General features: G+C 47.6%; 1 protein-coding gene across 1 annotated transcript; it reads left to right on the top strand.

Annotated features, from left to right (window-relative positions):
* Positions 1–1,531: 1,531 nt before the first annotated feature.
* LOC138842495 (uncharacterized) lies at positions 1,532–4,150 on the top strand. The gene is made up of 3 exons (XM_070044653.1): positions 1,532–2,107; positions 2,235–2,832; positions 3,579–4,150. The coding sequence occupies exons 1-3, from the start codon at positions 1,532–1,534 to the stop codon at positions 3,683–3,685; spliced, it is 1,281 nt and encodes a 426-aa protein (XP_069900754.1). The 3' UTR covers positions 3,686–4,150.
* Positions 4,151–15,245: the final 11,095 nt, after the last annotated feature.

The raw sequence follows: 15,245 nt of genomic DNA, 5'->3' as shown, positions 1-15,245 counted from the left end.
TGACGTCAAGTATTGAAACTTTTTGATTTATGTTTTGATAGGTGACATTGAAAGGTATAAAATATTTATAAATACGTTTGAGTAATCAGTTTCATGTGTAAACATCCAGATATTTCAACTCGGGACAGTTATCTCTCATTCTTTAATACCTTTAAAAAGAACTCAAAGCAGGGTGTTTGCTGTAATAATGAAACACTGGCGAGTTAAAGAGGACGTCTGATGCTTCTGTGGATGGATCTATATTTCCCAGCTATCATATATGTTAAAATTAGCTGCAGCTGCCAGAGACATTTTGGTGATCTTCTTTAAGTCAATAAATGAAAAGTTATTTTCTTTTAGTGGGGACATTGAGTGAGACTTAGTTATAATATACATCAGGTAGAAGTTTCACTAAGACTTTGAAGCTGGCAAGAGTGATCCAGATGTTGCCAAACTGCCTCAATTTATTTTCTTACTATTCTTACCTTCAGAGGTAAGATTCTTTCCCACCCTAATTCCTCTCTCTCAGCCCTTGACTTTTCACCGCTACACTTTTCCAAGATTCATCCTCTGGGGGGAAAAAAATTGAGAGTCTCATTTTTCACTACACCTGCCGATCCTGGAAATCAAACGGCGAAGTTCTAAAAAGTACGTCGATTTGGACTGACATTTTGCTTTATTCCTCGCCATTGGACGGGGCGGGACCAGGCTTCCTTCCAGTCACCTTGTCTTTCTCCATCTGCAGGTACCCCAGAGCGATCCCCCTTCGTTGACTCCGAGGGGATGCAGCAGCAATTCATGTTTTGAAGTGCTTTAAACGGTTCAAAACGTGAGGCGCTGCTATACCCCCTCGCGAGGAAGTAGGAAGGTGGGGTTCTGCTGGACGTGCGCTCCCGCGGGGCGCCTGCTCCCCAGGCCAGCTCTGGAGCAGGTAGGTGGGCGGGGGCTTGCGTCTCTCTTCCTCTTCCCTCTGCCCCCTTTCCCCACCCACGAGGCCCCGCCAGAGTCCGGGGAGGGCGCAACTGCATGCCAGGGGCTGGGGGTGGTCGGGGCCGTGCGCAGGCTGTGCGAGCCGAGGAGGGACGCGGCGCCCCGCACTCAGCCGTGCCCTAGCAGCGGGAACAGTACTGCAGTGGGCGATCGGTGCTCTGGAGTATTGTTTCTGCTGCCCGGGCAAGGCTGGGACTCCTGCACGGGCCCACCCACTAGGTAAGTCCCAGTCCAGCGCCCGCCGTGTCCGCCCCAGCAGCGAGACCCGGGAGAGGCGCGTTTTTCCTCCGTCCAACCTTTGCCCGCCTTTGAATGTGTAAATAGGTGTGAAAAAGATACTGCATTTCAGCACTCCTTTCCCTACCCGGGTAAAATTTAAACGATAGGAAAAAAATTCCTAGTGATTAACTAGAATACCACCCACAGGACAAAAAACGAAGAAAGAATACCTTCAAGACCCAACAACTAAATAGGGGGGGCGGTTATTGGAAAAGGAGTAGCGGGGACGCCGGAAGGTGACCCGCTGCAAGCAGTCACCACGCCGCTCTGCGGCTCCTGGTAAATGGCTCGCGTCCTGCATGTGGAAAGGACGTTGGAGTCCAGAAAAGGTGAACGTTTCTGGCCCCTTCTCGACACCCTCTCCACCCTTCTTCCTGTCTGTGTTGGGGGGAGCTTCTGTCGAGATCGGGCGAGGCCCGGGGCCTGGTCCGCCGGTGAATCCCAGGCGGCGTGGAGAGGCGCTGACCTGCCCGATCTGAGGCCTGAAGGGAGCGCGAGGACCCGAGGGGGTGGCTGTGGAATGAAGCTCTGCGTTTCAAGCTGCTGCTTGCCCTATCTTGCCCTATCTCCCAAAATCTGGTCCCAGAATTCTACCCTGGACGCGCCGCCCCAAGGCCACCTTGGTCGCCCGGGGGCCTCCCATAAGGGATTGCCCCGCTGGCAGGGCACTAGCTTGACAGCTCCTGAGAAAATGGCAGCACCTGAGCTGTCGACTCAGGGCCTCTTCCTGCCCCCCTGGACTCTGGACGCTATTGCTAATGACCTCGAAAGCCACCTCCATCTCTTCCTGGGGGCCCCGAGTCTACGCTGGGAGCTTCACAGCGGGCCTGGAAAAGAGAGGGCTCACTCTCTGGCTGACGTCGCACTTCGCCTGTAAAAATCACTTTAGGATTTTGGTTTGATCCGGCGCACGGGCAGGTCAAGGACTATTGGCAAAGACAGAGGGAGGTGTGGAATCTTTCCCACGCTTTCCGTCATCCTGAAAGAAACCAAGCACACGAAAACCCCTCTTGTCTGGACGGGCTGCCGGGAACTGGGCTTACCAGTGGAGCCCCCGGAGGAGGTCGGCTTTGGGGAGCCCGGGGTTCCAGGCAGCCCGGAGACGGGGCTCAGGCTCCCGCCGCCCCCACGCGCACTCTCCCAGACTCCCTTGCGCCACGGCGGACGCGGGCGGGTCGGGGCCCTTCCGGCCGCCGCGGACCCTCGGGCTCCCGGGGCGCCGCCACCCGGCTGCCTGGGGCCAGTCCGGCTCTGCGCGGCCGCCGCCGCCGCCGCCCCGCCCCACCCCGGCCGCGATCCCCGGACCGGGAAGCCCGAGAGTTGGCTCCCGGCCGGCCCAGGGCCCCGCAGGCCAGCAATCCCGAGGCCTGAACGGCGAACAGGTTCCCGCATCCGCCTGGCTTAGTGCTTGGGGTTGGGGAGGCACCTCGAGGCTGACCCCCTGCCTCTCACCAGCTCCCTTTTCTCCCTTTCTCCCCCCTCGGGACGGGTCCCCTCGAGCCAGAAGGAAGCCCGGCAGCAGCCAGCGCCCACCCTCCGGGAGGACCACGCCCGCGCCCGCCGGCTCCCTCCAGCGGGACGCAGGTGAGAGACCGCGAGGGGCGGAGGGCGGGAGCCGCGACCCTGATTGGGGGCGTTGCCTTACAGATGCGCTGTGGCGCTTTGCCCCGGGCCCCCAAGAGGCATCGAGATTGAGGGCGTCCACGGGGCCCTCAGACTGCGTGGTGCCCTTTTTCTGACTTAAAGCAGTCATCTTTCACCATTATTCACACGGTCGAAGTTGCAGTTTGCCTAGATTTTTCTCCAAGGAGAGAAATGTGAATAAAACAATATTTTAGCCAAACATTTCCGTGTCAATTAAGAAGATGGCAATTCGTTCCAGACTATAAATTCTCTGTAACAACTTTCTAAGGTATTCGTTCAAATTGTTTTTCAGCATTGCTAAATGTGCACCATAATGTGTGGGAGACTTGTGTAAGATGAATCCATTTATAGTCGACCGATCAATTGATCCGATGTTACCACCTTCAAGGAGGCACCTTTCCATTGTTTCCTCATCTTTTCCCAGCACATGTTATTTGTTAGGAAGCTGTGTGCACACGGCATTGTATTAAGTTTATTAGACAGGCGTGGCCCATAAACTAGGAAGAGTTTAGTCAAGCTCTAAATTTAAAATTCCGCATTTCTGTAAGTTGTGGGACAAGATATATAGGTTACTTTTATAAGCTAGAATTGATCATAATTTAAAAATATTTTAAGCACAGGGATATTTTTTGAAGGCATCCAGCATTTCCAGTTAGCAGTACTGACTTTTTTTTTTTTTTTTCCAGCAAAGGAACACTACATCAACACTCTTGGCCCAGATCTGGACACAGAAGACTCCTGTTTCAAGAAAATACAGTCATCTCTCAAATCCTGTAATTTATATGCATTCTAAACTCACTAGGTATTGAAAACCACCCAAGTGTCCCACACCATGGGGTAAAATATAATCAATCACTCGGTGTAATATTATACATCCTTTAAAAATGGTATTGGAAAATGTTTTATGATCAGTAAGTCAAAATAACTCTCTCCCACCGTTTCTTTCTCCCTGCTGCTCCCTGATACCCACGCTTCTTTGTTCCATTTGGCACGTAAACTTGTTTTTCCCGCCAAATGAGTCAGTCATGATGGGAACGTCAATTGATTTGAACAGATGTGTGTCAATGTTACTTGGGAAACTAGATGCCAATAACCAGGGCCACAAAAAAAAGGCAGTGGTTGCAACTCTGTAAAAATTTACGCGTGCATACAGACAATGACTAAAGTGGAACCCCAAATAGGAAAACAGTTGGATACACTCCAGTGCTTGGAGATTGAATGATTGTATGCTGCTTTTGATTTTCACTAATACGAGTAACTGTCCAATTAAAAAAGACCTACTAAGGACTCTGCAGTGCAAATTATTTTGCTGATTGTTTTTAAAACACCATACCTATCAAATCATCAAGGCAGATGGGGCAGCAGGGGACTGGGTTTGTTCCCCCAATCCTGGACCATTATTAGGCTCAGGGCAACACTTGGAGAAAAGGTCATCCTACACAGGTGGGAGTTAACTTCTAGGCAGCTTTCCTGAGAGACGACACAAGATGAAAATAGAAATAGGTCCAAAAAGCATTTTTTGGAAGATCAATGAAAGTTTATTAATAGGAATTAAAGACTAGAGTCAGGGCTCTATCCAAGTTGGCATAAATTTTTAGAGATCTATTTTCCCATCAGCCTACAGTGTAACTTATCCTCATTACCCTAAAACTTGATACATGCCTTTGTATTTAGAATAATTACATTACTCTTAAAGGAAAAACGATCTATGCACCAATTATAGCAAATGTGTATCTCCCTGCCAGCCTACACCCCAGTCATTCTACCCGTTAGTTACTGCTCAATAAATGAACAAAGATCTGTTAGCGCTTTCATAATATCTTACCTATCTGCAGCCTTTACCTCCGTCCGTCCGTCCCCCCCCCCCCCCCCCCCCCGGCTCCAGGAGTGATCTCTTTGGCAAGTTCAAAAAGACGTAGACCCCTGTGGGGATTGTAAATTGAGCCATTAGGGAGGAGCCCTGAGCAGACTTCCATTTCCGGCATTGCTTGGCTTTGGAGCACTCTCCTTACACCAGTGAGCTCTAGAATCTGAGCAGCCGTGGGAGTTTGGGCGGTGGCCCCGGCTTGGCCGATGCTATTAGTCTGGGAGCTGAGAACAGAGCAGTGTCCTGTAGTCTTGAAGACTTTGAAGCGTGATTCTCCCAAAGCAGCTCCCTCACCTGTCCCCTAACCCCACCCTGACCTGCTCGCCAGACTCGACTGTTGCCCCAAGACCAGACTTTTTAAAGTCCCGGCCACAAAACCGCAATAGTCAGAAACATAATAATCCCAAAATCTTGCCTTTTTTTTAGGGTGCGTTTACATGCTTTGCCAAATGCTTTCATAGTTTCTTTTTGCAACAACCCTGAGAGATAAATAGGATAAGACGTCAAAAAAGCAACGGCCAACAAGAAAACGGGCTTCTGGAGGTTGAGGATTTGTCCTAGGCTAGTCTGGGGCCTCTTCCTCCAGACCTCGTGCTGTGCCGCTTCTGTCATTATCTGTTAATCAGAACCGAACACACAGTAGTGACTAGAGCAGGAAATGGAGTTGAATTTGTTTGGTTAGAAAAATTAGAGGTGAAAGTCGTATGATGAGCTTTTGCCTACACCCTGGACATTTCCTGGGTGAGGCCCAAGACTGGCCCCAGGATGACTAAATAGTGACAGTAAATAGCGCAGCTGTATACACGTAGGTGTGCACAAACAAGAACAGTGTTAAAATCATTTAAAATCTCTGACCGTATTTGATACTTTCTAAAGATTCAACCAAATTAGTCTTAAGGAAACAGATGGAATGTCCAACCATAGGGGTTAACTTAATTTAGTCACTCACTCAATGGAACCTTTTTCATCAGCCATTACAAATAATAATTTTAAAGACTACGTCGAAACCTGGAAAACGCTTATGATACCATGTTTTACAAATCAGGGACATAAAATCATGTGGACACCACAGTTGACAAGCGGGTCTGTATAGGAGCAGAAACTGGAAAGAACATCAAAGCAAACATACTTGTTGCTTAAGGTGGTGGGATTCGAGCTGAAGTTCTTTCTCTGCTTTTACAATGTGTCTTTCGTTATGCCATATTTTTTGTTACGTTGTCAAACATAATTCTCTGAAAAGTCTTTAGGGGTCACGGGCGATGCAGCAATTTTGGGTCAAGGATGCACAGACCTCAGACGTCTCGGGGATCATCATGTCACGAGATACCACTGTGCACTTGTGACAGATTGATAACTGAAAGGTCTGGGAGCCGCTCATCTTCACAGCAATACAACTGGTAAGTATTACAGGACCCATGGATGAAAAGATCGAAAAGTGGGCCCTAAGCAAGGAAGAAAAAGGTTGCTGTCACGGAAGGAGGGGGATGAGTTGTACTTTGATAGTTTAATGGGGGGGGGGGTCAGACTTTGTGTCTTTAACTATCATTTAAGTTCTTTGTAATGAATTGAAATTCATTTAAGGCATAAGATTTTATATGCTTGCTAGAATGTTAAAGAATTTATGCTCAAGCACACAACTGGAAAAACATGAACCATAAACACTACAGACACAGGGTCATCCTTAATATGTTGAGTCGATATCATGGTCAAGAAAAGGCATAAAAACTCCATGAACAAAAAGTCACAAAAAAAGAATACATTAAAGATGCTCATTTCAGTATTTTTGGGTTTTTTTGGCCACGCCACACGGCTTGTGGGATCTTAGTTCCCTGACCAGGGATCGAACCCGCGCCCCCTGCATTGGAAGTGTGGAGTCTTAACCACTCAACCACCAGAGAAGTCACTCACTTAACTATTTTTAAGGGTAGAAATTAGAAACATCCTGATGACCAATAACAAAGATTGGGTAAATAAAATATGGTGTCTCTAACATGTGACAAGAGAATATGCTCTGGCTGAAGCATTTAGTGATAAAAGAAATGAGCAGATTTTTTTGCACTATTCCCATCCATGCAATCTGAGTATACAGGGAGCATTCTGCATGCAGTTTTGTTTCAATATACAGATAAAAGGCTGAGAGGAAATATGTCAAAACTTTAACAGTGGTTATCTCTGAGTTGTGGTATAAAAAGTGATCAAAGAAAGATGCTAAACTATTTTTGCGATGTGTTCCTAATATGTAATCTAAATGTATTGGGAACATTTTGCATTCATAGTTTTGTATCAATAATGTGGAAAGAAGCTAGGAGGACGGATACCAAAAGTCTATCAAAGAAAGATGCTAAACTATTTTTGCGATGTGTTCCTAATATGCAGTATAAATATATTGGGAGCATTTTGCATGCATGGTTTTGTATCAATATACAGATAAAAAAGGCTGGTGGGAATAAACCAGAACTTGTATAATGGTTATCTGTGGGTTATGACATCATAAAGTGATAAAAGTAAGATACAAAATTATTTTTGCAATATGTTCCTGAATATGTAATATAAGTGTATTGGGAACATTTTGCATCCATAGTTTTGTATCAATATTTAGAGAAAAGCCTAGGAAGAAATATAGCAAAATTTAATAGTAGTTATGTTGGGGTTCTAGTATTATAGATGATATCTGTCTTTCTCTTTATACTTTTATGTATTTTCCAAGTAATACTTGTATAAACAACAAGATGCATTACTTTTATAGCGATAATAAAACTTATTTTATGTTTTTAAAGAGTTTGTACTTATTAAAAAAAAAAAAAAGCATGGTCCCCTGACCCAGGGATGGGGAAAGTCTTCCTATTTGGGTAGCAATGGGCCTAGAATCCATTTTCCAACCTGTCTGGGCAAAACCTACACAGCTTTTGTTGGCTCCGTGGTGCAAATGTATGTTATCATTTACTCTTGGCAAAGGAAAGAGAAAGTATAATTTAAAAATATAACCATGACAGAGGAATAATAGTACTATTGCTAAACAAACTGCTATCTCCTGTCTAATCAAAGTAACACTTTAAGAAGTGTAGAAAGTTGAAACAGGCTGCTTTTCCTCCAGGAGCAATTGAGGTCGCGGGACTTGGATTGCCGCCCAGGGCCTCAAGACACGTTGGCCAGTTTGGGACATGCCTGAGTCAGGAAAACACCTTACAGAAAGTCTAATTCCACTTAGCTAACTTTTTGCAGATGCAGATAAACCCCCTGCATTTCCCACAACTCTGCTGCACTCCATAGCAACCCTGGTGGTGGAAAACACATGTGCCACTCGCATTTCAGCTTTCCCTGTTCCCTTAAGAGAGACAGAGGCATTTGGAGACACACCAGGCAGTTGCACTGATTTGAACAGAGACACTACCTCAGAAGAGGACTAGGGTCCCCCCCGATCCTTTTAGAAGCGCTGTGGGGAAGCTGTTTCCCCCCCCAAAGAATCATTCACACCCTGTAGCAAGTCCATATTATTAAACATAACTTTTGAAATATGTCCATCATATTCCTTAAAGCAGAAGCTGCAGTTGTGAGGCAAAAATAGACTTTGAGAACGTTCCTCCAGTTTCCTGGTGCCATGCCCCTTTTCTGCTTAAGGACAAATAATCATACAACCAAACGTGTCCTTTTGCAAAAATAGGCGTGCTCGTCTTTAATCTTTCATACGCATTTTTCTCTGCCACATTCTAGCAATCTGAGCACATTTTCGGGGTGCCTAGCTCTGGGCTACTTACTTGTGGGGAGAGGAGAAGATGGGAGAGAAGCAGGTGAAGATGATGCTGGTCCAAAGCACCCTTGAACACAAATCCTGTCCTCTGTCTGCTACTGGGTACAGAGCTGGGGCTTTGACCTTCTTCTGAGCCAGGGCAGACCATACAGAAAATCTGCTTTGCTTAGCTGAATTATCCAGCATCTTCCTTTCGCCTAGGCTAGACCAAGAGCATGGAATAGGGGAAGGGTGTGGGAGGGCCCCCTTCCTCAATGGAAGCCTTCCTGTCCAGCTGAGGGGGCGGGGAGGCGGAGAAGGCGAGAGACAGAGAGAGAACTCTTAACATAAGCACTGACCATAAACTCATTTCATTTACCGGAGAAAAAAAGCTCCAGCCCAAGAGGGGCTGGGGGGCAGGGCAGGGGCCGGCACAGAAGGAGCTGGGAGCTTCCCTTTGCTAACAGGGTCAGTGCAATCCCTCATTTTACAGAAGAGGAAACCGAGTTGCTGAGAGAGAGGAAATAACTTGTAGAGAGGTCGCGCAGAGAATTGGTGGCGACGTTAGAACTTGAACCTTCATCTTCAGGGCTCTTTCCACTGTAATACACCACGTCTAAAGGACAGAGAGAGCGACCCAGGAAGCCGCTAGAAAGGATGTGGGGCTTGAAGAGCACCTGCGAAGGTGGATGGGGCCAGAAGAGGCAGGCGAGGACATTCTAGGTAGGGGACAATGGCCGGCACAGGCAGGGATGGATGAGCTGTGCCAATGCAGGGGTCAGGAGGTAGGTCTGGGGGAAATTGCTAAGGTCAAGTATAGCTTCTCAGCGTGGGCTATGCAGACCCTAGAGGAGATAAAACAGTGTCCCACAGAATACATATGGCACAACTTCCTAGAGGACAAATTTGATTCAGTAGTGGGTCATTTAAAGCACTGTTTTTCTAAGACAAGCACAGAGTCAAAAAGATAAAACTGAGATCTCAAAGTCATTTCAAGTTTGTTGCAGGCCCCTGTGGGCTGCCCCATGACTCCCACCCCAGTCTCATTAGGAGGATTTACGCACTCGTCTCTAGACCTTTGGCTGTTTGCTTTTCCTGCCAGTACGAGGGTCCTCGACTTCTGATAACAGCTGCCCTGCTCTCCCCAGCCAGTCACATGATTCTGGAAGAGCTGCCCATCACAGGAAACTGCTAGAGCCTCATGTCAGGCACATGGCCCAGGTCAGGCCAGTCCCATAGTATCCCATGCCCTTTTCCACATGGATTACGCTCGAAAAAGCTCATGTGACCCAAGCCTAACCAATGAGAATACTTCTCTGATTCGGGGGCTGGGGGTTTAATCCTGAAATAGTCTCTCTTGCAGTTTCTAAGCTTGGGGCTGTATGGGGCTATGCCCTCACCCACCCTGGTCTTGCATGTCCATCACTGGGAGGAAGTCCATCTTCAGCAGGAGAGAATGCGAACAGCATGCACACAGAAACGCTTAGAAACACAGGAGGAAGGGGGGGGCAGTGGGAGGGGAGGGAGGCAAATGACCTAACTTAAGTCCCTGATTCAAGGTCCAGAGCACATATGGTCTGTTGCTTTTTTGTTAAGCAGGTTTCATTTGATTCATTCAACAAATACTTACTGAGAAGCTTCTAGGTGCCAGGCACCATCCTAGGGTCTGGACATAGTGTTAAACAATGCTCTCGTGGAGTCTGCATTCTAGATTGAGTTGTGCTTCTGTCACTTGCAGCTGAAACAGTGCTGCCTGCCAGATCGTGGAAGAATGTACATGCTAAGGATAAGGACCAGAGAGAGAGAGAATCTACACTATAAACAAGGGAGGCTGAAACTTCTTGAGCAGAGAACTCATGTGATCTTTCACAGAAGTCTGAATCTGAGGCAGGCCAGGTTGGAAGTGGTGACCGTGAAAAGGCTGGAATGGCTGGGACTTCAATCTGCTCCATTTCTGAAATACTCTCATGAAGAGGACGTCATGGTTCCTGGGATGAAACACAACTTAGAAGGAAAATAAAGTGCTTCTGGGAAGCGCTCCAGGCCCAGCTCTTCTGGCACTCCCACCGCTCCCCGCCCGCATTGCTTGTGTGCTTCAGCCTTCCCTGGGCTGCTCCATTTTCCATTTACGTGGGGTACAGATGCCACTGACCGGAACATGGTAGCTGAAGGGAAGGCCCATAGGAGCTCCCGTCTAGGCTGCCCTCTCCCTGCCCCAATGCACCCACCTAAGACCCATCCCAAGTGCTTCCTTCTCCAGAAGACTCCCTTGACCGCACCCACCCACGTAGAACCTCCTTTGAGCTCCAGCCACTCTCATGTCCAGGCACTTTGCTCATAGTAGAGGTGGCTTTTTTTCAGGTGAGACTCCTGCAATTCAGTAGGAAGCTGCATGAGGACTCGCCTTCACCACCTCCCCTGTGGAGACTGAACCTGTGCCTGACACTGCAGAGGGGGTGCTCCACCCCAGCTGGTTGACGGGGCTGATTGTAGAGATGGCTCAGGGGTACGATGAGCAGAAGTCCTTTTCCTGGGACAGTCCTGGTTTCGGCCTATTTTATTGCCATAATTATCAGCAGCGTCCTCTCACTTTCAAAAGTATCTCGTGATAAAACACATTGTCACCTACTCATCTGGAGAGTACTGAAGGGGATACTGTCACAGCCAAGTTGAAAAAGCTCCTGATATAAGATGAAAATATTTATAAAATCAAAACCGCATTATGTTGCAAATTATATCGCAAATCTGTGCTCTGTCACTTGGAACTGAACATGCTCCTTGCAGAGCTCTGGAGAGTCTTGCCTGCTTGGCTGCATCTGGTTCCCACACTCGCTTGAACACATGAAGCATTAAAGCCATAGTTCAGCCTGTCACAAGATTCAGGTATTGCCTCCATTTATTTCATGCCATGGGTATGTAAACTAGCATTGTTACGCCCCACAAAGACTGGAAAGGCTCCCGAGCTCAGTCCAGAACCACAAAGAGTTCAAAGGCAATCATGAACGCACGGGAAGTCCAGCAGATGGGGCAAACTGCTGCTTGATGATTTTTTTCAGCTCTTAGCTTGTGAAAGTCTGCCTCCCAGGGGCAGCCAGAAGAGAAGAAAACAGCCTCATCCCATCACCCTCGCATCTTCCTCTCTACCTCTGTCTCCCCAGAGTTATGGCATCATCCTGCCACTGCTCCAGTTGGGAAGTTCCATCTGCTTACCATACTCACGGTCTTCGGAGTGGAGTGCCTACGAGACAAGCATTTCTCCCTTTGGTGGATAAAAGAGGGCTACAAATTCTTTTTTTTTTTTGAAACGTTTTATTTTATATTGGAGTATATTTGATTCACAGTGTTGTGTTAGTTTCCAACAAGGGCCACAAATTCTTTGACATTGCTCCCACTGGGACATGGGGTCTGTGTCCTCTCCCCTCAAATCTGGGCTGGCCTCAGTGCCTTGCTGCCCAGTGTGACAGAAGTGGCCTTGCAGCTTCCACCTGGGTCTCTTGGAGCCTTGTACTTCCACGTACAAGTCCAGCTGCTCTGAGGATGTGGTGCTGGAGAAACCATGTGAAGAGATGCCGTGGACTCCAGTAAGGAGAGAAAGAGATGCCCAGGCAGCCCCTAACTGTTCCAGCCCCCAGCGGTTTGGATCATTCCAGCTGAGTCCCTGGATATCACAAGTCATCCCTGTCAAATTGCAGGTTCCTGAGCAAAATCAATGATTGTTGTTGTCTTAAGACACTACATTTTGGGGTGGTTTGTTACGTAGCAATCCATAAGCAGGGTACTCCCTCTTGCCAGTATTGATTTATCACTTCTTGGAGCATAAGTCTGATGCGCTATTAAGCTCTAGGACCAAAAGTGAGGATGGGGAAGGACCAAGGGGTGAAGGGGACCCTGTACTTCTGCACTCCTAGTTCCATAATGTGAGAGCAATACTGGGGGTAGGTGAGAGAATTGTTAGACAGTAAAGGGGATTTTTTTTAATTTAGTATTATGTGATTATTTTTAGTTTCCTTTTGTTATGGCAAGTGGAAATGGTTTTGTGTTTATCATAGTGAAATCAAATTATACTTAAAAATAAATGTATGTCACACCCATTAGGATGACTACTATGGAAAAAAAACAGAAAATAACAAGTGTTGGCAAGGACATGGAGAAATTGGAACACTTGTGCATTTCTTGTAAAATGGTATAGCAGCTGTAGAAAACCACATGGCAGTTCCTCAAAAAATTATACATAAAATTACCATGTGATCCGGCAATCCCATTCCTGCATATATACACAAAAGAATTGAAAGCAGAGATTCAAATAGATATGTATACACCAGTCAGTGTTCATAGCAGCATTATTCACAGTAGCCAAAAGGTGGAAATAACCCAAATATCCATCTACAGATGCATGGATAAAGAAAATGTGATATATCCATACAATGGAATATTATTCAGCCTTAAAAAGGAAGGAATTTCTGATCCATGCTACAACATGGATGAACCTTGAAGACATTATGCTAAGTGAAATACGCCAGACACAAAAGGGCAAATATCGTATGATTCCATTTATATGAGTTATATGCTTTTATGGTAGTCAGACTCACAGAGACATTAATTCTGGTAGCTAGCTGCATTCTTCAAGGACCCGGCAGCAGAATGATCCACCGCTGAGTCATCCCAGTTTTATTGCCAGGGGCCCAGCAGCGGGGGAGCTCCTCTGGCTCAGCACCTCCCCAGAGGGTGCTTCCAGACCTCCAGTAAGAGACCAGACTCTTACAGGTCAGAAGAGTTAACCACAGAGCATAGGTACTGCTGGGACATCCTGCAGACATGCAGGGCTTCCCACCTTCCCCAAGAACGGGGGGCGCAGGCACACTCTCGGGCAACGACTCCGGAGGACCACCCCTCCCTGTGGCCTCGTGGGTGGACCCATGCGCGTTACCCGGACCTGGGTTGGGGTCGGAGTCTGGGGGAGAAAGGTCAGGCCTCCCGGCTCCCCCCAGGGCCAACCACCTCCACCCAAGGCTGACCAGCTACCGCCCAAGGGTTTTAAACCTCTGCTCCGGATGCGCTTAGGTACTTGGACGGGGGATGCGCGACAGGGGAGCCGGGGAGCCGAAAGGTCTGTACGCGACCACCCTCGGGACACAAACCTCGGCATGGCGCTGCCAACCTGTGAGCACGCATCCATGTGGAGGGTTAGCCTGGCACATGTGGGGCGTCTTGGTCCAAGTAGGTTGAGGAAGGCACCAATATGGGGGTGGGGGTGAATTCTAGAAGATCTGCTGTTGCTAACACGTGACACAGCTGAGGATGAGAGCTATTCACCAAACCAAAATGGAAAGGATTAACTGAAAGTCTAAATGAATGAGAACTCCACCACCTTCGCCCCAACCTCCCTTCCCCGCTGAGCGTCCAGAATCCTGGCAACCTGGCTTATGAGCCCAGGTAGGAGGTGGGGTTTTACTCTATGTAGTAGACACCTCTGGTGCCTCTCGTCCCTTCTACCTAGGCCACCTTTGATTTCATCTGCACAAGTGCACCATTTTGTACAAGATCAGACTGACCTCATGCTGGCAGTGGCTGACCTTCAGGGAGCATTAGGTCTCTTTTTGCTTTCAGTTTCAAGGCCTTCTCTGATGCTGTATGTGCTATGGTCTGAATGTTTGTGTCTCCACCCCAGAAAATTTATATGTTGAAACCTAACCCTTAAGGTGATGGTATTAGGAGGCGGGGCCTGATTAGGTCAGGGTGGGAGGTGATTAGGTCCTGAGGGTGGAGCCGTCCTCAGGAATGGGAGTAGTGCCCTCATGAAAGAGGCTGGAGAAAGATCCCTTGCCCCCTCTGCCAGCAGAGGACATAGTGAGAAGAGGCCAATGTATGAATCGGGAGGCAGGCACCATGATCCTGCATCTTGTAATTGTGGTCAATTAACACCCCAGGGTTAATAAGACCCAGGCTTAACCCTCACCTGACAGGGAGATGGGAGCTTGTGTTTAAAGGCTGTAACTTCCTGCTCCTCAGTGGTCAATTCTGGGAGGCCTCAAAGCTTCTAGGGAGGCCCTGGGTGGAATAAAACCCATGTTTCCCACAGGGGTGACCTCAATAGCGCATGATTATATTGGCTTTTCCTCTTTCCCTGTGTCACTCTCTTAGCTCCCTCCTTCCAGCTTCCCAAGATCAACCCCCAAATAAATTACCTGCTCTCAAATCCTTTTCTCAGCCTCTACTTTTGAGGAAACGCAAATTAAGATACTCTCCATTTGGAGATGTCAGAATGAAATGTCTGTGTGCTGGTCCAATTTTCTTGAGTGAAGCCGGTGGACAGGCCCGACCTAGGCCACAGAGCTTCCAGTCAGCGTGTTAGCATCTCATCCCTAAATCTGGATCAGGGCCCAGGATCAGGGTCCAGAGCTGGGACGAGAGTGAGGCAAGGGAAGTGCCCACCCTCTCCAGCTGACCCTGCACTTGCATGGGCCTGAGACGTGAGCACCTCCCTAAATGTTGCCCCCTGGGTGTCCTATTTGCCTCCCTGTAGTCCTGGCACTGGCCAAGACAGTAGTAAAAAGCCTTTAAGATTAAAACCAACAAATGGAAAAAAGAAACTCAAATAAAGGAAATAATGCATACAGCAGAAAAGAACTTTAAAAAATCCACAATATCCTCAGAGACATAATTTATGCATTCTTCAAGAAGAAAAAAAAAAGAGCAGTTAAAAAACAAGAAAAAGCTCTTGGAAATGAAAAGTTTAGGGCATCTCTCAGCGAGTAGAAC

Source organism: Globicephala melas, chromosome X (assembly GCF_963455315.2).
Source record: "Globicephala melas chromosome X, mGloMel1.2, whole genome shotgun sequence".
Taxonomy (NCBI): Eukaryota; Metazoa; Chordata; class Mammalia; order Artiodactyla; family Delphinidae; genus Globicephala; species Globicephala melas.
Note: the sequence above shows the minus strand (reverse complement) of the source record. Positions and strands in the feature narration are given on the sequence as shown.